Source organism: Pygocentrus nattereri, chromosome 23 (genome assembly GCF_015220715.1).
Source record: "Pygocentrus nattereri isolate fPygNat1 chromosome 23, fPygNat1.pri, whole genome shotgun sequence".
Lineage (NCBI taxonomy): Eukaryota > Metazoa > Chordata > Actinopteri > Characiformes > Serrasalmidae > Pygocentrus > Pygocentrus nattereri.
The window spans coordinates 10,724,205-10,750,474 of NC_051233.1; the positions used below are offsets into that span (position 1 = coordinate 10,724,205).

The 26,270-nt window shown below is 41.2% G+C and overlaps 2 protein-coding genes across 2 annotated transcripts in view; both read left to right on the forward strand.

The window, feature by feature from the left end:
* Positions 1-654: 654 nt before the first annotated feature.
* Positions 655-4,070, forward strand: hsf5 (heat shock transcription factor family member 5). Its single transcript, XM_037533686.1, has 5 exons — positions 655-1,165; positions 1,475-1,822; positions 1,939-2,030; positions 3,434-3,928; positions 4,029-4,070. Exons 1-5 carry the CDS (start codon positions 655-657, stop codon positions 4,068-4,070), a joined length of 1,488 nt encoding a protein of 495 aa, XP_037389583.1.
* Positions 4,071-7,132: 3,062 nt separating this feature from the next.
* LOC108413265 (E3 ubiquitin-protein ligase RNF43) overlaps positions 7,133-26,270 on the forward strand; it is a 163,031-nt gene continuing 143,893 nt past the window's right edge. Inside the window, exon 1 of the mRNA XM_017685700.2 lies at positions 7,133-8,697. Within this exon, the coding sequence (XP_017541189.1) occupies positions 8,458-8,697 (240 nt within the window). The 5' untranslated portion in view covers positions 7,133-8,457. The remainder of the gene's footprint in view (positions 8,698-26,270) is intronic.

Consider the following 26,270-nt stretch of genomic DNA (forward strand, 5'->3'; position numbering starts at 1 on the left):
TACAATACACGGTGTGTCATTTTTGTGTCATATTTTTTATGACATCTGATCAATTAGAACATAAAAAGTAGTGCTACATTTTAGAAATATAGTTGGAAATTAATCTAATTACTTGTTTTAAACATTTTACACATTGTACTGAACTGAAACCAATGAATCAGGAATGCTCTCTGATCAAGCACGCGGCTGGGAAAAGTACTGATGACTCCCACAATATGCTCAGAAAAGCATATTGTGGCATGCTGTAATGTAATTTACCCCCATACTGATGAATATGGTCATATTGCCCATCTCTGTTTCCAATGGTTTGTTACAGAACCTTTTTGAAAGTGGTTCTATATATCAGCATGACAAGCTTTTAACAAGAAATATTAGTTTTCATGCTATATAGAAACATTTTTGAAAAATAAAATTCTATATAAGACCATATACAACGTGTTCTTTATCACTCTGAAGAACTTTTTTACCATGCAAAGCATGAAATTGTTCTGTATAGAAGTCATTGTTTTAATATAACCGTTCCCTTTACTAGAGAACCCTTGAGAAACTGTCTTTTTAAGAGTGTAAATGGGCTTAGTTACAAATGATGCTGCCTTTCTATCTTTAATCTCTCCTAGTTACACAAAGATCTCATAGAGGACGTTTTCATGTAGGATGGAGATAGACGAAGCTCTTCTCACCCTCCCGATCAACCCCTACAACTTCCCTGCCAGGTTGTGGTGTTTGGTGAATAACCCCCAGATCTGCTCGATCCGCTGGGACTCCCATGGGGAAGCAGTCATCATTGATCAACAGCTGTTTGAGGCAGAGCTGCTCTCACCAGGCCGCAGAGCATTAGGCAAATCACCAGAGTGTTTCAAAACTACAAACTTCACCAGTTTCATTCGTCAGCTGAACCTTTACGGCTTCAGGAAACTGAAACCTGGTGATGGTATCTTGGAAAAGCAGATCGAAGGCAAGCCAGTCACGGACAACATTGTACACAATTTCCATAACCCAGACTTCAAGCAGGGCCATCCTGAGCTGCTGGTCAATTTAAAAAGACTTACTAGTATTAACAAGGCCAAGCTAGAGGCTGGTCTAGAGGTGACCTGCCGGCCACCGAGCCGCTTTCATCGCTTTTTGCTGAATTCTCCTGAAGGGAACATAACAGCTGAGAAAAGAGGTCAGTTGTATGTTCAATGTGATTGAAAGCATGTATAGAACCCCAAATTACGCATTGTGAAATAAAAGTGTCAATAGAGGTGAGTAGAATATGGAGAGGAATTCGTACTAGTTTCTACAGTGGGCGTACCTGAAAATTAAATTAATTAAGAGATGCTTTAATATATGTAACAGTATCTAATATCAACAACGGCTAGTTAACTTTTCTAGTTTCTTTCCTTAATTTCACTACCCTGTCAATAATAGGTGCTGTACTTCTAGCCATGCTAGGTCATTACCACAGCTTATCACAGGATTTCTCTATCATCAGGCTCAGTGTTGGCTAGACAGGTCCATCAAAGGCAGATAAGCTCTAGTCCTTACCCATGTCACTCCAATGCTTCTCAGCAGCTGAAAGCATATGACCGATCATCTACACCATCCAGTGCATGGATCATGGGCCACGACAGTTCCTCTTCATCGTCAGCTTTCTACACTGACAAGGATGTTCCGCTCTATGTGCTTCACCACTTCCCAGCAGACATGGCATATGCTGTTCAGTCCAACCCCACCTCTGTGCATGTTCCACAGGGCTCCCAGAGCTCCTCAGCTGCTGGGTCCAAAATTAGTACCTTTATACATCCTCCTCCACAGTACCGATCAGGATTTTACTCACCAGGTGAAGACAGGTTACAATAGTGGGATGCTCGAATTGTAACATGATGTATTGTTACTGATTTTCTGAACTTACCATGTTTTAAAACTTACTTAACATGTATGTCTGGCCTTTTGCAGTGGGTCAGTGCTGCCCCCCTGGCTCCTCGGATGCAAACATGGCATGCTCCCATCAGCCAGCTGCCTCATACTCCCATTATGGCTATTACCCGGTAAGAACTAAATAGTCCACTTATACTAATCCCAAGAAATCTTTACACTGTTCTTTGTTAAACAATATTTAATTTGGCATTTTGAGCCTTAAAATTGTGTTCCAAACTGAACACCGCAACAGTTCGGAAACAAAAGGAAATTTGTGAAAGTGTTATGTCTTTCAGGAATTAACAGACATGCATATCAGCACATCTTTACAGTTGTTATACTCTGCCGATGTTAGAGACTGCCCCTCATTTATTTAATTTCTAGTCAAAACAGCCATGATGTACAAGCTTATTTCTGATGAGATTATATAAGATAATCCACCTGCATGAGAAAGGGATGAGTCAAAAGAAAATAAATGAAAAAAACAGGAGTTTCCAAAACTGCAGTTCAAAAAATTTGTAAAATATGCTTTTCTGAAGAGTATGGAAGCTGTAATAAAGGTAAAGTGTGGGCACACTAAATACTGAAAAAGACTATTGTTATATTTAGTTATTGAAGCTTCTGTCTAATTTTGTGTTGAATGGATGTTTTCTGAATATGATTTATTTCTGATGCTGAAAAATGAATAACATGCTCTTAATGGCCATTTTGACTGGAAATTAATATAAATAAAGGGTGCTTGGCTCTACTGCCACATTGCAGTCCACTCTTGTTCTTGTATGCTTACAACATGCTTGTATGTTTATAGTCATTCACAAAAATTTCAGAATGAGTGAATTCTTTAGTTCTCTGGTTAAATGAATGCCAACTCAAAATGTGTTAATGCATCCAGCAGACTCCATAGTTCTGCACTTTACCCCCTATAAAGCATGATTCATCATACCAAACCCTTTTGCCTTTCTTGAAAATGTCTTTGGTAGGTTTAGGCCACCATGCGCCAGCAGGGAAAGGAAAAACATTAAATAAAAAGATAACATTTAACCTCCCCCCATGCCACCCCCACTTCCTGTCATTGAGTGAAATAGTACTGCATTGTAAATCGACTTCAGTTGGTTATACTTTCGGTGATGATCATGCAGACATTCACTGCAGCCTTTATGATATCAATGTGATTCTCACATTCAGATGATCATAAAATCTTGATAGACTTAATCAGGTGTGGTAAATAAGGAGTTTATGAATGAATAAAAACTGGTCAGCATAAGAGGAGCATGTGAAGATTAATAGAGTAGAACAGGACTACATCATTGTAAAACAATAGAATATCTTTAAAAAATATTCCTCGATTAAGCTACATGCTAGTATAGACACAATTTTTGATGTTATGATAGTTGTTGGCAGATTGATGCAAATCGCTGCATGATTTCATAGCGTACATGACAACAAGATCTGATAAAGCAGTCTAGCCCTTGTAAGTGTAATAATGATGCATGTAATTCATGTAACTCACTGGATTCTACCACTTGTTCACCAGACCTACGCAGCAGGCTACCTTCACTCTAGTGGTCAGAATCTAGACTGGCTGTCAGGTGACAGCATGTCCAAAAAGACTGATGTGAACCTGGACACAGTGTTCAAGATTGTGGATGAGCTTCAGGGTTCACCCAAGGTGATGAACATGGTGAAAGTTTCTTCTCCAGAAAAGTGTCCTACCACCTTGACACCAGAGAACCATCTAGTTGGCCTGCCTCTCCACAGCTCCACAGCCTGTACCTCCAAACCAGCATCTGCCATAGCTTCAGCTCAATATGACTTTCCTAAGGTCTCCAGGCCCATCCCGGTACAGTCCAGCCCCTCATTCAGTTCTGCTCCTAGGGGCGGCATCATTATCACTGTGCCAGGGAATGTATCATCAGGCATTTCCATTACCATGGGTTCCCACTCCAGCCGTTCAGAGACGGGGACTGACAAAGGCTTGGAACTAGGATCCAGCCAATCAGAGGCAGCGCAATTGGAACCTTCTCTAAAGGTTAGGAAAAATCATGATGACTGCCATTCACTGAGTGCTACAGATGCAGTAATTGAGTGATGCTGTTTGTGACGTGATGTGTTTATGTCTCCTTGCTCAGGCCCCTGCTGTTGCTGATCCCTCCAAGGAAGGAGCCAGATAGAGAACAATCAGTCCACAACAAAACAACAACTCACCTTGAAGATACTGCACCAGCATCTATGTATGCTTAAGACACCACACTTTATTTACAGTGTAGTAGTTACATCCCTTCCTCCTGTAAGCTGAATGATTTTAAGTTCAATAGGCTGTATTTTATATCCAGTTCTAATTGGTGTGGCGGTAATGACAAATTCTTACATTTTATTGAATAGAACATACCTGAGCAATGCATGACAGCAGAAGTATATTTAATAGCTTTTTTTGTTTCTTAAGAAGTCTGTTCTGTGTTACAGGCTGGACAAACGATTTTATTTATCTATACAAAAATAGTTATATTCATTTTAGATTTACATATTTCATTGATGATTTGATTTTATGCATTACAGATTATATTTAATGTCAATCTTTTTAAACAAGAGGTGTTTATTATATGTTCTTTTAGAGACTTATATATTTATAAAATTATATAATTAATTATAATTAGTAATATTTTCAATGTTGAACTGAATATAATTTTTTTTAGCAACTAACCTTTTAAGATTTTAAAACTACTATTTATTATTTTATTCGTAAAGTAAAGAGGAATACTATTTTTACATAAGGCCACTTTATCTGACATGTAATGAATAGCCGTTTTATTTGGTATTTGAATAAATGCAAAACCATCCAAGTAAAAACTGCAGGCATTTGAATTATTCAATTGAACAATCGCTTGTAGTTTCATGGTTTAAACTGTAGGGGGCAAACTGCGACTACTGATAGACCACTGATAGCTGCCAGTTTCTTAGGTACACCTACATTGTATCTTCGCTCACTGGCCATTTTATTACATTCATTATCATTTATTATACTTGATAAATATGAATAAATATTGTTATATTTTACAAAATATAATACAGGTTTTGTAATGTAACTGTCTTACTTTAACTTTGCATTCCTTGTGGAAGCAAATCACTGCTGTCAGGTCAAAAACTTGTATTTCCAGAATAGTAACTTTACAGGAGAAAGAAAAACATTATTTATTTTTAAGATAAGTCAATGGAACCAGACATTTTTCCACATCATTTTGGGTCGTTTTTTTTTTTTTTTTGGGGGGGGGGGGGGGTTTCATCATAAAATTTACAGGCACTTCTGAATAATAAAAAAAAACTAAGAAATGACAAAAAAGGGAGATACAAGGTTTTGATCCAACAGCAGCGAAATAATAGTGAGGTTGTTCTCTGTCCATTCTTCTTATAAGCTTATTCAGAATCACCACCTAAAGTCAAGAGAATCCAAATCAAACAACATACATCTATTTTTATTAGATTAAAAACATAGAAATAATAACAATCTGCCCAGAGGATGTTTGAATTTTGGAACCAGTGAACAGATTTAATTCCAACATGTACAGAACTGACTGTTTTATTTTGTTTGATGTTTAATAATAATGTTGGATGTCAAAATTATGTCAAGACTGAGACAAGACTGAGAACAGGTTTGTGGTAATGAGGCGTAAAGCGTAGTGTGATTTCTCTGCTCTAACACACCAACTTAACCTCACACTTGCACTAACTGATGAGTTAAATCAGGTGTATTTGAGCAGGAAACTCACCAAACTAGCTACTTAATTAGCAGAGAGCTAACACATATCATGCAGAGAAACATATACATATACAAGGAAACTGTACACCTACAACAAGGTCTACTGACAGGGTAGATGTCTGATAAAATGGCACACACTGATTAAAAACTCCAGCAATCCTGTTGTGCCTGATACATTTGTCAGTATCATTTTGGAACCACTGCTGAGCTGAAAATGGACCAAGCATCCAAATAATTTCTGAGCAGTGGTCATGTGGAGGTCTTTCTCCATAGATGGAGGTGTTGAAATGGGCTGATAAATTGTACAGCAACAGACAGATGTGCATTTACAGAGTGTACCTGTACGCTAGGTGTACTTGATAAAATGTCCAATATATGAACAAATTAGGTGTACCTAATATATTTGGCAACTCAGTGTATTAAATACAGTAGGTTAGTACTATTGCTTTTTCAGGTCTGCTCCTTGGGACCCACTAGTGTCGCTAGTGACACAACTTCAATTATTTCCTGCCTAGCAAAGCTTATTTAACTCATTAAGGCTTGCCAATTAGCTAATGAGCTGAATAGGTGTGTTGAGGAAAGGAATAGCGGAAACTGGTGATACCTGGTATGTAGGACAGTGGTGGTTTCAGAAACATTGACAGTCTGGCCACTCGTTTACTGATATATGGGCAATAATAAGCTTATTACACATGAAAATTAGGTTTAGTATACAGTGACAGAGGTGTAACTACATAGGCTGGAGGCAAGGGGCAATCAGACTGAGGCCCATAGTACAGCGGGGCCTTCAGCAATGCTCTATTTATCTTCCGCTTAATACATCACGTCCATAGTAATGGATTTTCAAACAGGTCATTCACAGTCTGAAACCTGGCATGCAATATCTCTCATTTTAACATTTTAAATAAGCAGTCTAGGGTAAACATTTAGGTTAAAATGGTACGTCAGCAGAGCATTGACTTGTTGAGACACAACAGCAAGTAAATGAGCAAATTACATTAATTTTTTATTAAATAGATGCAATTTTTATTTATTTTTTTTATGGATGACATTCTTTTGTACTGGGGCCTGGATAATCCTAGAGTCCAGAATCCAAAACATAAATGGACAGCTGCCATTTTTCATTCTCTACATCAGAGGTGACCGCCCTGCTCCTGGGGATCCACCTTCCTGCAGCCTTTAGCTCCATCCCTAATCAGCTCCACCTGGACCGTCTAATTATTTCCCTCAGAAGTAGGTTGAAGGGGGTGTTTTAGATTTGGGCTAGAGGTGAAACCTGTAGGGTACAGTTAAATCTCCAGGAGTAGGTTTGGTGACTCCTGCTTTACCTCCTCATGTAAGCTACCCACAGTACGTTCCAGCGCTGTCCGCTAGAGGGCGCCAGGCATCGGCCGCTGTTTCTCAGCATGGCGGAGCGCCTCTGCTCCACCCTCCGCGCCACTCAGCCCGCAGGTAGGCGCTCCATTAGATCCCCAGGGAGGGACGCTCGGCCGGGCTTGAACACTTAACCGCCGCTGGGACTTTCTCCAACTTCTTCAGCTTCTTCCAAAAACCCGCTATCGTCCCCCTGAAGCCCCCTTCTCTTCTCAGTCATGTCCACGTCTTAACAGCGAACAACGTTTTTTGGAGCGCTGATTTTGTTTATGAAGCAGCGGAACTTCTCTTTCGAGAGGATCCCGGATTTCAGGAGCTCCGTCTGGAGGAGATGGGAATCGTGCTCGGGCAGCGAACAGGTTTCACATGATGGCCAATCACTACTCGGCTGCGCGGATTACACGTGATTGTGGATCGCGGTTGACCTGCCTGTCCGACTCTGAAGCGGACTGAAACTCCAGCTTCAGCGGAGCGACTCAGTCAGTTTGGCAACAGCGGATCCAAACTTTCTGCAGATCTCCTGCTTTAACCGACACTGGACTGGCTGGCGGTGCGGCGGAGCCCCGTGAGGCAGCACCGCGTTCAAAGAGAAGCTTAGTTTAGTGCTGAAGGAAGCACGCTGACTTTCCCGATCCCTGTATTTTGGAATTACGAGCCCTTGGAAATCTGCCGTGTTCGGATACAAATAATACAGCTGGAAGGAGGATCTACCTCGACAACCTGCTCCATTCTGGATTCCCTGGACGCCAAGTGGATACGTACAGAGCCCCGAGGAGTGGAATAATGTGAAGTTGACACAGAGGAGTTTGAGTAGGACGACAGGAGATTCAAGGCGAGGAGGGAGAGGTGCAGAACTTTGGCTGCCTGCGGTCTGCAGTCTGCAGCCTGGGCTGCCAGTAACTGCCGTTCTGGAGCTGATCTGGAAGTCGTGATTGAAGAAGTTCATGCCAGTCTGCTGTGTTTAAGCCAAAGCGGAGCGGCTCCCCCGCTGCTGAGTGTTTGAAGGCTTGGATCAATGCACACTTCAGCAGAGTTTATGCGCTCTTCTTCATGCACTCTGTGCTTGGCCTCCCCTGTGAGCGATACAGGCTAGCCAACGCTAATTATCGATTAATTAGCCTTGATGGTTTATTATGCATGTGATATGGAGTAATATCACCCTCCTGAATCACAGTGCACGTTCCTCTTTACCTTGTAACAATGCCCACTGCATTTCCTGACCTCCTACAAGAGTTGTCTCAGCAGTTGCCTCTCTTTGCCTTTTCCAAGTTTCTGGACCATGCAAGGCCAGAGCAGTAGACTTGGTCTTGATTCTTAAAGGACGAAGCCAAGGCACCCACTTGCGATCACCTCGCAAAGAGACCCCCCTCAGGAGAGCCGTGTGGAGCTTGCCGTTCGCCGTGTGGTCCGTGCATTATGCAGCCGGACCAATGAGGGTCTCCGGGCGGCGGCTGGCCGGGCTGTGGCCGTGGCTGCTGGCGGCCGCCCTGCAGGCGGCGTTGGGCAACGCGGGCCTAGAGCTGGCGGCGGCCGTGGAGGCGGAGCGCTCGGCGCCCCGCGCCCTCATCAAGGTCACAGTGCTGAAGCAGGAGCCCACGGCCAGGCCCATCACCCTGGAGGGCGTGTTCGCCGGCAGCAGCGCCGGATACGCCGAGGGCAAACTCATGCAGGTAGGAGCTTACAGGGGGTGGTGGTGATGGAGGCCAAGAATGGTCATCCGTCTGGTCATCCGAATGCTGGAGAGGAAGTGTAATTGTCTTACATGTCTCTTCCAGAGAAGTCTCAAACAAGAAATCAACATCTTGTCATGTCACTGGAATATAAAGTACCAACCAGTAATAGGACTAGGAGTCAGAGTTTGGTTGGAACTGGGTTCTGCAGCTGTGAGTGGTGATGGAGGCCTTGGTGGCCTGGATATGGAATCCTCCTCATCTGTCAGGAGGGTGTTGTGGAGCAGTTCTGCTTGTGATCTCTTCCACATCACTTCCAGAAAAGATAAACATCTTGTCATGTGTCATGTCAGTGCAATATCGACTCGTGTAGAACAAAAAGTTTCTACAAAAAGCAACTAGAGTGAAAAGGTATCAGATTAGAGATCAGAGTTTGTTGGGAGCTATCTCGTGCAGGTATGGGATTAGTGAGTTTGTTGTGGCGATGGAGGCTGAGGTGGATTAGATATGGAATGGCTGGTTGCGTGTGACCTCTTCCAGAGAAAACACCACAAGAATAAACATCTTGTCGACTTAATGGAATATTGAGTTGAGTGGAAGCAAAAGTACGTACAAAACCTGAGTAAAAAAAAGTGTCTGGAATGGAATCAAATTTAATTGGGAGATAGCTCCTGAAGATGGGGGATGATGTGATGTTAACAGAACAGAATGGACTACACGCAAATGGCTGAGATGGAAAAAGTGATTTCAAAAGTGTTATCATCTCATAATACTTAGAACATGCTCTTGTAACCTGTCACTACCCACCTGACCACCTCTGGTCTTCAGGATTTGGAATTCCTGATTTAAAATCATAATTTGATGCTGTACAGCTCTGCTTTTAGGAAAGATGTAGTAGTAATAGTTATGGGTGTAATTACAGCATATTGCACTGTGTGAAAAATGGCTTCAAAACAGAATCATGAATTCAACAGAATCTTGGAGTAAATAAAGTATCTTGATACTGGTTATTTTTGCATAAGATGCAATGAAAAATGAATCATGCAATCAGTGAGGGAGCTGTGGAAAAATAGCCTTCTTTCCCACAGAAGTGAATACAGGAGGAAAAGCGCACTTCTTGTAAAAATACATTACCATGAGGGTAAGATATAGGCTTGTAGCTATGTTGGTGGCTGCAATGCAATGTCCAGGTACCAGCACACACATCACTCCCCTCTGTTTGTCAGTGGAACAAGGTTAAGATAAGATTTTTCAAATGTATTTCTATTTTCTTGCTCACTAAACCACTAAACCACACGTTCAATATAGAACCATTTCATGCTTGAATGTTTCTTTGCATAATGAAATTGTTCTTCAGATTGTTGAGGAATATGTTGCATATAGTTCTACATGGAATCTTTTTGAAAATGGTTTGTATATAGCACTAAATGGGTTTATATATTGCTGCCAATACATTGATGTCAAGCTTATAACAACAGAAGAATGCTAACAATAGAAGGATGCTATTTGATGCTATATAGAACCATTTGCAAAACGGGTCTATGTAGAACCAACACATTCTCCATCGATCTGAAGAACTATATTACCATGCTGAGAACCATTTAAGCATGAAATAGTTCTATATAGAACTCATGGTTCTGAATAGAAGCATTGCCTTTGCTAAAGAACCCTTTAAGAACCCGTTTAAAGAGTGTAGTAGTAGTGATGATACAGTTATATTTTTAGAAGTGAAAGTAATAGAGATAGTAGTAGCATTAGTAGTAGTAGGTCTAAAAGCAGTCAATGTTAGGCATTGGCCTGCCAGGCATGTCAGCCTTAAGCATCACTCAGAGTGCTGCTCTGATACAACTAGCTTGTTTGGACAAGACTGCACTCTAAACTCCCCCACTTTGGCAGAAGCTCACAAGCAAGTGAGCGAGATGGCGTATGCTAAACCGCAATGACCCCCACGCCTCTCAATCTCGGCACCATCAATTTCCTTGTTGGCGATGACAGAGGCCCTAAATCTTCCTCGGCAAAGAGCCGATGACACACATGTTTATCATGATAGGATAATTTTTTATTTCATCAGAGATCTTGCCGCTGTCTGGCTGACAAGAAAAGATGTTGCCACCGAAGCCCTGGTGAGGGGACTGTGTGCATGATGTATGTGCCAGCTACCCCACCCAGGCTGTAGTGGAGGTGAGAGATTTGCGAGCTTGTAAACTGTTGGGCCTGCGCTCAAAGGCCAGGCTTTGCCAGATGTTTTCGTTTTGAAGACTACGTGCAGGGCAGCACTAGATAGATGGCAGTCCTACTAAAGCCAGCAGGGGGGACAATCCAATAAATTCACATTGACCTAAAGGCTGAAATTTACTTTTGGTTCCTCCAAATGTAATCAGCTTGCTTCTTTAGTTTTTCATTGGAGCTACGAGGCTTATATAGGCGACAGAAATCTGATCTACACCAATTAGCATCAGTCAAACTACATGCCTAAGTTATCGGACACTTGCCTTAAGTGTATCAAGTAGGTAGAACAGTAGGTAGAACACACACAATGCACTAGTAGTAACTTTTAAAAAGAGCTATTAAAAATTCATAGCACAATGATTTTATTAAACATTTCTCAGACTGTACTGTACAAATTATCCGACACGTTATGTTGTCTTTTTAATGAAAAATGTAGTTCTTTAAGTACTGACGTTATCTGCAGTATGCTCAGAAAAGCCTACTGTGTATCACAATAATATCTTGATGAAGCTAAACTAATGCTAAATGAACAGAAGCACAGGCAGAAATCAGGCGTGACAATGACCGCTAATACTGTTTTCAGCAGACGGAACTGTTTTAGCCTCATAGCTACAGGGCAAAATGAAAGATTCAAGACAACAGACATGTCTTGTCTTAACTCTTAGGGACAAATCTCACCAAACCTTAAGGATTTAGCCTGTCCTTACACAGTACTGTAACAGTAGCATTGAGATAGGATGAGACTGTGTCAGCTCACTCCCACTTTTCAGAAAGACTCAGTCAGAGACTGCCTCAGTCAGAGACTGCCTCAGTCAGAGACCGCCTCTACCAGTGCAGTTTCTAAAGCTTTACCATCCCGACTTCAAACAGAGATCCTCTTAGCTTTTATTTGGTATTTAGCTTATTAAATTGTAAACACTGTTTGACCAGAGGAGGATGGGTGTCCCCTTGTGAGTCTTGGTTACGCCCAAGGTTTCTTCCTCCAGTCTGAGGGAGTTTTTCCTTGCCACCGTTGCCTCTGGCTTGCTCTCTGGGGGATATATGTTGTATTTGTATGCTTTCAAACTTCTGTAAAGCTGCTTTGTGACAACATTGTTGTAAAAAGTGCTATATAAATAAACTTGAATTGATCAGTATTAATATAGGGCTTGCTGGCTAGTAGTTATGTGTTGAGTGTAAAATAAGTGCTGGGAAAAACAGGCAGCAGGCAAAATGGTATATTCTGCTCTCTGTTCACTCGCTAGGTGCTGAGGTATTTTGAGTAGCAAAACAGACACTGCCGTCTGTTGTAATTGACACGGAATTACACAGTCTTTACATGTGGCGAGCCTGCTGCTTTCACACGGGCGAAAACAGACTGGCATATGTGGAAGTGGGTATGTGTGTGTGCGTTAGGATAACCCACTCTTGACTAAGGTGCTCTCTCACCACACAAAGAGTGTGTTGTACCGTACGAGATACTCTTTGTTGCTGTGCCGACCTGTCGCAACAGGCCTGAGTTGCAGGGGTGCGCTTTGTGCTCTGGCTTTATGCTACTTTCCTCCAGGGGACAGAGGGAGGGAGAGACAGAGGAAGAATGAGAGAAAAGGGGATACATCATTCCGACTCGTCAAGGCAGTCTCTTTCCTATCCGCTCCTTGGCCTCTAACAGCTTTGGTATTATGGTGCAGCCCCAGCTTTAGTATTTCATCAAAATGTACCTGTTACAAGTTTCAGGAGTAGAGAAGTAAAGGGAGAAACTGGTGGCTGTGCTGCAGCTGAGTTGCGACCATTTTCTGTTCATTTTTTAGCCAGAAACACTCATTTAGACTTAAAACTAGCTAAAACTCTTAGACTAGCTAAGGTTTCACGCTAGCTCACTTGCAAGATGGTAGCTGCTACCTACAGTTTTGCTGCCAACCCCAAAAGTTCCCATGCAATATTACTATAACTAACATTTTACATGGATAAAAATAGTTATGGAGACTTTAGAGTATTAAGTTCCAAAGTTCCTAGCTAGCATACTAAAACTGTCTAAAACTACACCGGATTAACTAGCCAGCTCGTGTGTCTAGTTAGCTAACTTTTTAGCCAACTAGTGTGTTTGTTAGCTTGGTTAAGTTTACATTTTGCTGTCGACTGCAAAAAATGCTAAGGAGGTATTTGAATGTGATCTGTTGTTGCACAATAAGGCACAGTATAACATCTAAATGGTTTTGTGTCATTAGCAAAAGCTAGTTTGGTTGGTTAGTGTAGTGGTTGGTTAGTGTAGTGGCTAACACCTCTGCCTTCTACACTGTAGATTGGGGTTCAATCCCCCACTAGAGCAAGCACCCTACACTATACCAATAAGAGTCCTTGGGCAAGACTCCTAACACCACCTTGGCCTACCTGTGTAAAATGATCAAATTGTAAGTTGCTCTGGATAAGAGCGTCAGCCAAATGCCATAAATGTAAAATGTAGTTAAGACTAGCTAGCCAGCTAAAACTCTAAAACAGGGGTGTCCAAAATTTTTGCAAAGGGGGTCAGATTTGGTTAGATGAAAATGTATAGGGGCCGACCATTCGGACTGACATTCCTCGAACCATTACCATTGTAAATTAACTTGTAAATATGTAACTATATCCTTTGCTGTCTGCAGACAGGTTGATATTGCAAATGAGAATCTATTGTCAATTGCATTACCGGGATAGTTAAAGATTAAAATAATAATAAATTAAATACAAATGAGCGATTTTATGAAAGTTGAATGAATTTTTTTATTACATGTATTGAGTTTGTTTTATTATTGTTATTGTTGTATTAATGAGAAGGGTGATATGGTGTTCCGACTGCAGTAAACAGGCCAGGTCTGGCTCAAAAGCAGTGGTTTTGATGCGCAAGATGAGAGTCGCGCAGGTGAGAGTCACTTAGTCTTGTCCTCACGCGGTTCTTGTTAATGTTAAGCAGACGCAGTTGTTTCGTATGTCAGTGAAAAAGTACTCCGACTTCCACTTGTCCTGGAAATGGCGGCCCTCGTTATCAACTTTCCTCTTTTTACTCGGTTTCGCACCAGTCGCCATTTTAGAAATGCGTTAAAAAAATACCACAGGGGTGAAAGTTCTCACAGGGCTCACGTTATGAGAGTTAAATATAAAATTGCTTTTTTGTGTGTGCATGCCTGTGTATTGTTTACTGTGGGAAATTGTGCTAGCGGGCCACATATTATTGATTTTATGACACATGCTTCGGGCCGGTCTAAATTTAGGCACGGGCCGGATTTGGCCCGCGGGCCGGACTTTGGGCATGTCTGCTCTAAAACAATACTGGATTAACAAGCGTTCTCTGGCTAACTCACAAAAATAGCTATCTTTGTAGACGCTTTGCAGATAGCTATGGTTAAAACTGTTAAAGAATATACACTAAATTTAACCTACTTTAATATTTTTCTCTCCGTTGTGATAATCTACTCTTCTTTCTGATATTACAGACCCTTAGTCAGTCATCACTTAGCAAAGACTGAGGATGCTTTTCTTCTGAAGTGACTGTTCAGCTCTGGGTAGGCTGATAAAATTACATGAAAAACCTTTTCATGCAGTTATTAACACTGTTTCAGTAAATCTATTTACCCCTTCTGTGTGAAAGAGGGGGTTCAGTTTCAGTCTTCCATTGCCTGTGGCCTCTGACCTCCATGTCTAATATCATCACCAAGGAGAAAAAGAGACAGCGAAGACAAATCACTTTCTCAGAGCATTTCTGGGCCTACGTTTCTCTTTCTCTCTCACTCTCTGCTTTTCTCGCTCGCTTGTTCAAAGTTTTTCAGGCGTGTCTGCCTGGCTGTCCTCGGGCTACTCCGAATTCGACACGCTCATCCATGGCAGAAGATGACAGCCAGTTTTCATAACCGCCAGTAATTACACATCTCAGTCCAGCTTTGATCTCCTTAAGCGCAGTGTTTCTCCAGAGCCACCGGTTGTCTCTCGGGGCCCCGGATTCGCTTCGCTTTACTGGGCCCAGCCAGCAGATCACAGAGAGAAAGAGAGAGAGGGAAAAAAAAACAAGATTAGACATGATGATGGTGGAAACGTTTCATTTAAGTGGGGGAAAAAAACATCTCGGTGCAGCCACTGTTTTTGAATGGAAACAGATCATGTACAGATTGTGTACTTTGCTTTTTGAAAGTGGGCTATTTAATTGTCTTGAGGATTTTTGTTGTTGAGGCTGAGAAACGTGCTTGGGTTACGTTTTGGAAAAGATTATATGTCAGTAGGACACAACTGACATGAAGCTACCGCAATCTTGCTCCCCCAGGGCACTTTTTTCTGTTTTGGTTATTTTGAAGCAGCCCATTTTCCAGATGCAAATGCAGGCTAGCCTTGGATTAAGTTACGTTGTTTGTGGGAATCTCTCTTTTGAAAAGCCTTTTTTAGTTCTCTGTTAGATTAAATCTGTGGCTTAGTCCAGTGGTTTCATGGTCCTGCAGTACCCCAGTTCTGCACAGCTAGGGTAGACAGGCCTTAAGCCCAGGCCTGGATTGCAATTTCCTTTCAATGGAGAATCCTGATTCAGAATGATCTGTAGTCCAGGCCTTTTAGAGGCATTAAATGCTTGTCTGGCCCACTTGTGGGCCACATCCTTAGGTTTGTTTTGGCCCAGTATACTGCTGGGTTCTTGGCCCTGATCTGGCCCACACACTGTAAAGTGAGTAGATCCAATAAATGTGGCCCAACTATTTTGTTGGTCCACAACAGTCACACCAAAACTGGCCTACAAATATAGACACAAAGCAAAACTGTATGCCGCTGTATGACATCTGACCCTAGTGTGGCCTGCATGCCTAACATCTGCCTACTAATTAACCAACACTTGAGAAGAACTGCCTCAGAATCGGCCCAGAACTGGATGCTATCAGGAATGTTTGGTGTCTGAAGTCGTTTATACCAGTAATTAGCGTTGTGCTAGCTAGCATGGCTTTGCTTCAAGTTGTTAAGTAAACTTAAAAAGACTGGCTTATGTGGTTTTTGACACCGTATGATAATATTCCCTAAAACATGGGCAAAGTATGGACAAAATGTGTGCTTCAAATTGGCTTCTACAGCTGTTTTTGGTCACTTTCATAAGCTTCCATTATTTGTTAGCTGCATTGGCAAACGTATCTTGGCTAATGATTTATTTATAGAGTTTACTGCAACCTTAAATGCAACCTGTAAATGTGAAATTCTTTAGTAAACTATATATTTAACCACGACAGTAATACAGCAAAGTGGTAGAAATCCATGTTGCTGATGTTCTCGTTGTAGATGCACAAGTTCTTATCTACCAGCTGTGTATATTTGAATGCTGTATGGTCCCAATAACTTCGTTAAGCATCAAGAGCCACGCTGCATGCCCTGATAATCCCTTCTGCGCTGTACGCTAAGGTCATTTTCTAGCTATCAGGAACTAGCCACCGCTGTGGCAGGCGGCATCTCTGCCAAGCGCTTCACCAAGGGATTTTGACTCCAGCCATGCCCCCAAACCCCTCCCCCTCATCCGATATCAGTATCTCTGCTCTCTTTGGTCCCGCGCCCGCACCTTTGAAAAGGCTAGATGCACAGATGCCTTGGCAGGCTCCACATCCGTGCGTTTGGCCGTGTCCGAGGGGTCAGGAATCCTGGCCGCTCGCGCTACAAAGCAGACACACGGTGCCCTGCTTGTGAAGTGGTGCATTCTGGGATGGCTTTGAACTTGAGGGGAAAGGCAGCTGTTCCCCGAGCCCACGGAGGGAGTGGGAGGGGAAGTGACGGGGGAGGGATAAGGGGGCAGTTTGAGGTTTTGCCCGCCGCGCCTTTTGAAGTTAATCCTATGGTGGGCTCTCTGCCCAATTAAAAGAAGCTAAACCGTTTTAAAGGCTTCACTTTCCCCTCTGAGTTTCTTTTCAATTGTTTTTTTTTCCCCTTCCAACTCCTTTACTGCTGGAGATCTTTGTGTAGGAAAGAGGTCACCCTGACCTTGTAATAGCCTCACAAAGACACTGGGTATAATTAGCCTTGGGGTAACACTGCTGGTGGTGGCTGATATAGGAGCAGTTTTCTTTGGGATGCTTAGCTTTATAAGAATGCTCCAGCATTTCCCAACCTAGTCTTTATTTTGCTGCATCTGTAGCATACGGTCACTTACTGTGGACAATAATTTGGACACATCTCCCTGTAATTAGAAAAGAACAGAAACTTGACTCAAAACAGACTAATAATAGAAGCCAATGGGACACACCTGCCCATTGGCTACTATTATACCTGCACCTAGAGTCAACCGGTTTTTGTTCTATTCTAAGTACAGGGAGATGTGAGGACAGGGAGTGCAGTGAAATTATTGTACGTGGTAATTGATCATGTGCTGCAGATGTGGCACATAGAAAATAGGTTCAAAAATGCAGAACCCTTAATCTACAGATTTATTATTTAGATATTAGTACTAAAAGGGAATTCTACAAATTTTTACAAAATCCTGCATTGATCAATTGTGGAGATGAAGACAAAGTCCAGAGTGTTTTGATGTGGAGTTGTTCATTGTAGAAAAATGACCAGATCTCGTTGCTTCACAGTGGTGTTGATAGGAACCAGAGGTCACCATGTCTAATAAAGCTATAATGTTATTTGCTATCCAAAATAATTGGTGCACATGTGTAATAGTGATCATAGCAAAAGTAACTTTTCTAGGTACTATTTTGCCTTACATGCCTTATGCTGCATGTACCCCACTGCCATAAATATATTAAAGAAAATATGTTTTGAGCAAAATTAATCTCAAAATGAATGTAAAACAATATCTAGGGCATTTGTAACCGTTTTGTGTAATATCCTTTTTAGAGGCACTAAACGCTTCAGACATCTCTTGTGAACTACGGCACATTTCACATCAAACATCTCAGAATATCTGTTCAACATCTGTTCTAATTATGCAGTGATGGAATTCCTCTGTAAGACTTAGTATTCATTTATTACCACGTATAATTCGGTAGCTACTATCAAACAAATGTGTAAGTTATGTCTTTATGAGAGAAGGGAATAGAGGTGTGGGCCACAAATAGGTCCTTGTACTTTAAGAGGTTAATGTGGGCACTACAGTGTGGATCTCGACAGTAAACAGTAGCAGACCTTTTCATCACTGCCTAAAGTTAGGGGGTTGCTGTCTCGCTGTATATTTTTTTCTCTCTCTCTCTTTTTCTCTTTCTCTCTGGAGGATACGCCACTATCTCCTGCTTGGGGGTGGCTGGGGACAGCGGATGCATTAGGGCGAAGGCGAGATGAAAGCGTCCCGAGTTGAAAAACGTGAGTTGGGATGATTAAAAAGGAGAGCCTTGTTTACTCGGTGCTTCCGATAGGCCTCCCCTCCCTTCATTCAGATGAGCTTCCTGTCCGTATTTCCCCCCCTGGAAACTGATAACAGCATAACAGCCTCTGGGCCCCTCCCCACCGCTCAGGGCCTGTTGATGTTTGCGTTCGGGATCCTTTTGGCTCTTTTCCGGGTGTAAACAGCCCAGTATAAAGTGATAATCTTGTGATGTGAAGTCTCCAGACTTCAAAAGTCTTATTTAGACTCTAGGAGTATGCCTTTGATGTTAGCTTAATGCATAACCCGCTAATTAACTAAGATTTATCATGCTTGCATTTGAATATCCTTTATGATAAAGGTCTATAGTAATACTGTAGTAATTTTGTAAGGATTTTGGTCAATTCGGCCCTTTTGTATAGTTTACTGCATTGTGATATGCACAGATTATAGATTCTTATAAGGCGATAATACAGATTTGAAAGTAATGTTGAGAAGAAATAGACATTATGTACTATAGAAAAGATGTCACTGCTGCTTTAACTACAGTAAATTTTGCTGGGTGACCCCTTGGAGAGGTGCAGGATCATACGAAGCCCCTAAGGGGCCATGGTTAAAATAAACAGTTAATGACATTGTTTTTTTTTTTTGCGCGAATGTTTTGCATCCCCTCGCAAAATACATGTTCGTCAGACAGCAAGCAAAAGTAGGACCACAGCTGCCCAACGACGTTGAATACATTAGAGCTTTGTTTATAGCATAGCTAACATTAAAAGCTGTTTTCCCAGTTACGCCAGTCTGTGCTGAGTTTATTCAGCTATTGTTCTCTGCAATCACTGTAAATGTATCTTTTACTGTACGAGGACACTTGATCTCAGTTTCAGTTTGCGCTCACTAATAACATAATCATGTTTGATTTTGAGGAGCAAAATTATGTCTTTATATTTCAATCCAAGATCAACATAAAATTCAATGAGCTGCTTTATATCTGAGCTTAAGCAAAGCACAGCTATTGCAAGCGAATGCAAACCGTTTACATCATAATGCAGAACATTTGCGATGGAACACAAAGTCACTGTTTTTTTTTTGCCAGGGGCCCTTAGAACTAGCCCAGAAACCATCGACTCCATGTTTTCAAACCCCAAAAAATGGAGGACAAAGCTGTTTTTAAATATGAGCAATAAAATAGTTACAATGTTTAATCTATACTGTTAGTTGTGCTATGTTCAAACGGGGGTTTATGTAGCAAACATGTGGCTATGATACTGTACTCTGCTAGCTTACTAGTTACCTTTAGCAACTTGAGGACATCACAGTTAGTGACAACTAAAAATAAGTTAAGTGATACTTTTTTAATCCCACAAACGGGGAAATTCCACCTCCGCATTTAACCCATCCGTGAAGTGAAACACCACATGCACACTAGTGAGCACACACACACTAGGGGGCAGTGAGCACACTTGCCCGGGGCGGTGGGTAGCCCTATCCACAGCGCCCGGGGAGCAGTTGGGGTTAGGTGTCTTGCTCAAGGGCACTTCAGTCATGTGCTGTCGGCTCTGGGGATCAAACCGGTCACAGGGCCAGTTCCCTAACCTCCAGCCCATGACTGCCCCAAATAAGGGCAATGAATCACGGTTCTCATTAGAAACCTGAAAGTTATGTCAGACAAAGTAGTTAGTTGAAGTTTATGCATGCCAGGCATTACACTCTGACATTACACTCATTACACTTGTGTTTAGTTAGCTAGCTAGTTAGCTCATTAAGACTAGCCTAGCGGTCAAGTGTGCTAACTTAGAATGGCCTCTTGTAATGTAGGTGCTATGTGCTTCTAAGTCATGAGGTGAAGTCAGAAAGGGATGTTAAAATGGAATTCAAATGCAGAAGAAACCGATTCCAGAGTCAAATTCCTGACTTTCAGCGTAAAATCCCTGTTGATACTGAAGTTAGCTCTTAATTTGCACCCATTCAGTAATGGTTGCTCATTGTTTATGTTGCAGATTTCGCCTGCCATAAGTTTGTGTTTGACTGTTCATGAAAAGGTTTTGTCAAATGACGTCTTTTGCTGATTTTCTAAGTGAAAGTAAGTTTGCCGAATTTAACACATAGAGCGGGAAAAGAATGGAAAATGTGGCCAGTGTAGAAGTTTTCATTAAGGTTGTATTTTATGTATTTTTACTAATACGTTAAACTTAGTTTTCATTTTCAATCAACAAAACGTGAATTTGACCAACTTTTACATACAAATATATATTGCTCACATGCATCAGCTCATTTTTGTGTTGAGGTCAGTCAGGCTTTTTGAAGACCATCACTTGTGAAATGCCTTACCTAATACAAGTGCAGTTCTTGTGATCATCAGGTAGAAATCACCTTTAACGCTTGCGAATGAAGGTCTACAGCCCTAAAAGAGTCATTTCTAAAGCTTCCAACTCCGTGTGGCTCCATTAGAGGACTAATTTGGCAAAAAGTCAGATGTACGCAGTTTTAACCCACACTCAAGTGTAGTTGTTGATTCGAGGCATTCTGAAGTTTAAGTTGCTTATTTAGTTTGGACTGGGGCTAATGTAGCTAATGGGTCGTGGACAAAACAGTCAGACTTCATGTTGACTGCTCCTGCTGGTTTTATGCAACTTACTTGTCTTCATTATTATAGGTAACATAGGTAACAGTGTCAGGAACCATGTTAGCAAGTCTATTTGAGATCACTTAACCACTAGATCACCGTGTGATGATTTAGGCATGAGGTTTGCGCAAACTAGTAGCTGTTATCTTAGCTTACATGTTAACTTGTTCATTTCAGACAACATGTGTGTCTTGGTTAAGGAGAAAATTGTGTCTTTTTTACTGTTCTGTCTCTTTAAAAAGGTAGAAAGCCAGGGCTGCTGTTGTACATACTACAGATTCCTGCATGTGTCTTGCTTCCGTCCTTGGTGCTTGTCTTGGGCACTTTTACACACTCTGAGGGACCCTCAGCATCAGGGGGATGAGCATGTGAAAGTTATCTGGACCTAAACTCAGGAAAACGGGGTCAGCCTGTCTGCCTGTACTGGTCCGCATGGAGCTGCTTGTGCTACCTGCGTTTGCGTGTTGTGGCGTGGACAGGGGAAACATGGCAAAGCTTTTAAGCTCGCCTGCTCGTCTCGTTTAGTCATTAGAGGGACGGAGACATGTCTGGTGTATTTGTGTCTGTCAGTGGAGATGTTGCACAACACATTCTTCTGCAAGTTCAAGGAAAACTGCCTCCAAGAATGCCTTCATCAGGCTGTCGTCACTTAGCAGTATACACAAGTGCATATGTACATAGCAGACGTGCTTCTGCTAGAGATGGACCTTTTCATTTTGTGTCGAATAATTGATTACTTGGAGATGAAAAGTAAGTCTTGCGTGATTTATACATCATTTTATGACAAACAGAGTAGGGATGGGCAGTGTGATAATATATTGTTATCATGAAAAATACACAAATCACAATTTGATGTAATATGCTTTTCTGAGCATATCATGGATATTGTTAATACTTCAACACTTTACAACTACATGTGGGACTACAAAGAGAGCAAAATTAGTCCTGTTTATTGGATTTTGTGTTGTGCAGTCTGTAAAATGTTTAATACAAATCATTTTAGGTGCCCTTTGAAATGTGGCACTACTTTCTCTGGTACAAATGAATGAGTTATATTGTGTACTGTGAAAACATCTTGAAGTACTGTGATAATAATATTTTCACCAGATCTAAAACAGAGCTACATCTTCTTTGTTATGTGGAAAATTACGTGGCTGCTTAAAACTTATGGCCTTAAAACTTCTTACCGTTAGCGAGCCGAATGCTAGCCAGTAGCACGTAATGTGCCTGCATGGTACACTGTGAATTGAAAAAGGCTATGAAATTCACAACACACTGTGATAAAAGTTTTATTTGAAGATGGCCACTGAGCTCTGTATAAAACTTTGCTTCACATGGTCGTGTTTTTGCTGTAATGTCATTCTGACAATGTCCTGCACATACAAGTCAAAAAGCAGTCGTCAGTGACTTTACTTTTAATGCAAGTCAATGGAACCAGACTTTTTTCCAAGTAATTTTGGGCCGTTCATAATGAAATTTACACACAATGCAAAGGGCAGCGGGCATTTTTAAATGATGTCAAAACTGAACAATAATATGAGGTTTTCTTCCCACAGCAGCAAAATCTAATACCTGAATTGTGAATGTGAAAATGGACAGGTGGCATCAAGTAGATAAGGATACAGAAGCAAGGAGGATGAGGGCATATTCAAGCAGATGAGCAGTGAATAATGCTGACCTTAACTTACTTAGCTGGCACTAGTTGGTAGCATATTAATATCAACATTAATATGTTGGTAGCATATTAATAATGTCCAGATTATTTTTCAATTTATTACTATTTTGTCACATTCTTTATCTCAATGTAGCATATAAATGGTAAATAAGAGAAAAAAATAAAGGAGTTGATTTTTAAGATGGGCTGATCTGCATCATGTAGCTCCCAGTCTGAAAACAAGTCCCACTCCAGCCCTGGTCACAAAGCAAATTCAGTTAGTGAATGTCGAGTAGTATTTTCTATAATGAGCACTGAGTTAGCTGACTACTTGTGCCCATCCCTGCACGCTTGTATGTTGAGCGTCAGATTCTGGGCTGGCGGTGATATAGTCTCTAGTGGAGGCTTTGCATGATGTCTGCTTTTTGGGGGGGCTGCAGTGTCCTGCTTCAGGTCTTTAGTACTTTATGGGAAAAGCATTACTCTGGACTATCTCCTTGAACTACAACCGAGTGCAAGTCTGTGTTTTTGTGTGTGTCCTTGTGCATCGTTTGTTCGAAGTGGGTAGTGTAGGTGGGAGGATAAAGCTATACTTGAGTAAAATGTACTGCTATTTCATAGAGACAGTGATGCAAGTAGGCTAGCATGAAACGAATTCAGTGAAAAAGTATCAGGTCAAACTTAGTAAGTACTAAGTAACTTGGACAGTGTTCAGATGGGCAGCACAAATGTGATTTCTGGTATATCTGAATTGAGCAGGACAGGTTTTCTAGATTGTTTTTCGTCATTTCAAATCAAATTTCTGGATATGTGATTGAGTTTGATGCCTCATGCTTTGAACACACACACACACACACACACACACACACACACACACACACTGTCCTCCTTGGTTGTAGGGGGGATACTGGAGTCTATCCCAGCGGTCATTGCACGAAAGGCAGCAAACATCCTGGACAGGCCTCCAGTCCTTCACAGGGAAGATGTGGAGAGAAAAGGCAAACTCCACACAGAAAAGGATCAAGTTGCCCGGCCAAGGAATCGAACCTGGGCCCTTAATGAGAAGTGAGCTCTACTTAGTAGAGCACTACTGTGATTACACCGCTTTTTTGGGTTAACCCATCTTCACCAACTCAAACTCTCATTTCTAGTTTCTCAGTTAAGTAAACAATATAGATTGTTTTTTACTGTTTCCCTGGTAGCTGGGAGTCTTTCTATCACATGGTCCCACTAGGAATTTTCTCCTCTTGGGCTTCTGATATTTGACATTTGTGGGATGGTTGGGGTTCAAACTCACAATGGAACCAGATAGGTTGAATTCTCAGACCACTGCACCACATATTACTATGCTGTAGACTGGGGTTCGATCCCCCAACTGGGGGGGCTAAGCATTCACCCCCAAAAGTAGATTGTGATTTTGAATGCCAGTGATGCCACAGCCATGCATAACTGGAAGCCAAAGAGGAGAAAATGCCATGTGGGATTGTCTGGAGTAAAAAGCATACATTCTACATTGTTTACCAAGCTGAGATGGCGAACTTAACATTAGTGTCAATTTTTGACTAAGAATTTTAAACTAGGTGAACTGCAGTGTACTTAAATTGAGTTAACTCAAGCAAAGCAGTGTAATCAGCTACCTTTTACTTTTAAGTTGAGCTGACATTAATTTCTGAATATTACTGCTACAGCCTGTTGTTATCTGTGTACGACCAGCTTTATCAGTCTGCTGACCAGGTCAATCTTTACTAGTGTCATATTCCATTCACTGTTATCAAATGTAACATGATCATTCTACTAGTTATTGCAGCTACGTTTTGGCCCTACTTGGTTAGCATGTGCTTGCATGTGTCATTACTATGGCAACCAGTAAGAATACATGAGCAAATGTTATTACTGCCTGAGCATAATAATCAGATTTGGTCACTTGTAACTTAAAATGTAAGTCATTACATTCAAGTAATTACTTTCCTCACAAACATGCTTAAGTAGAAATAAAAGCATTAGCATTTGAAGTTCAAAATCCATTAAAATTGTACTTAAGTTCATGTAACTGTGTAAATGTTACCCGTTTACCAGTTTCTACTCATCTCTGCTGGTGAAGCAAAGCAAACAAGCCAACATCCATGCAAACCTTTCCATGAAATGGTTCATCCAGCAGTTGAGCCCTTAATGTTGTTGTACAGCAGAAAGGGGGCGGATCCATACCTGTTCCCATGGTTACGGTGTGAAGCAGGCCACCTGTTACCTGCATATCAGCTTTGCCATGCCCAGGTGTAGAAACCACAACATCTCTACAACAGAGAGCCACTAAATACTAGCTATGACTCCCACATTGAATGACCAGCCATTAGTATACACCTGCTGGCATATCCGTCTGTTGATTAGGGTTCATTTGTTGTCTGTAGAATGACATGGTTATTCAGATTTATAGTATATGTACTCAAACCTAAATAATTGTAAAATATCAGGTATATGAGTGAAGTGTGTGCAATTTGCAATATTATTAATATTGGATTATTTTGTCATTTGAATACGTTTATTACCGCACATGTGACATAGAACTCATAAGCATGTCGGGATGCAAGCAGCTGGTGTTAAATTCATTATTAAATATGCATGTCCTGTTGTGTAGGTAGACGTAATATAAATTGTCACCTACATTTGTCATCTTTTTTGGCATTTTCTCCTTATGGGCTCCCACTTACGGATGGCTGTGGCATCACTGGGTTTCAAACTCACAATCTCCTCACCTCTCATGTTAAGCTTAATGGATAACAAAGTATTTTAATCAAGAAAGATGACAAATAGTTTTGAGAGAAAATTTTGGCCTGAAATGTACTTTTTAAGAGCCATTTTGTGGTAGAGAGGTGCATGCATGGTGTAATAAGGCAAAATGGTCCCAAAAGAAAACCTATTTTTCCAGCTTTATTTATTTTACCATTATAAGACAATAAGTTACTCTAGAATTAAGCATTATGGATGAAACCACTCTGAATGGCCTTGTTTACATCTCAAATATTGAACTCTATAGAACTTTTGAAAGGGAATTGTCCTTTATGGGGAGTTTGCCAGCCTGATTACTCAGTCACGTCTTATACTGAGGAGTTCATAGGGTTCTGAATGCTCGTATTATAAAGCGTCAGATGTGAATCATCACATTAACGCATGCTTAAAAGCTCCCAAGCTTTTCAGGGAATTATATATTCCGGCCTGAAGTGAGGAAGTGGAGGACGGATGTGACAAAATGCTCGGCTCCACATCAAAGCAGCACAGTACGCTAAGACACACAAGTTTTTGCGCAATGAAAGAACAGGAAGTCGACTGCAGAATATTCATAGGAGCACACATCACAGAAGGAGCGTACGTGGTTTAAAAAGCATGAGTTGGCACCTCAACCAGCCATGTTCACAATTAACCCTTAAGAGTGATTATTGTTCAACTGTGCTGTTTGAAAGTGATTACATAATAATTCCATATTTACATAGTTAAGTAATAGTTTACATTTACATTCAATTTACATTTTTCAGTTTACCAGAGAAGAGAAATATGATATTTTATCACTACTGTGATCAATTTTGATAGCATGATCAACCACACGCTCTTCTGCGTATATTGTTGGTATTGTCTGTCCTTAAATAGCAATGAAAAACTGCATGTTTCATTACATAGAGAGCATTTTTAGCCCTGTTTACTTGGATTTAGTGCAGTACTGAGTAAAGATTTGTGTAAGGAGTTTTTGAATGAGGCTCTGTTGATGCGGTTTTGTGATATATATTGTGTATCTTGAAATATACCCT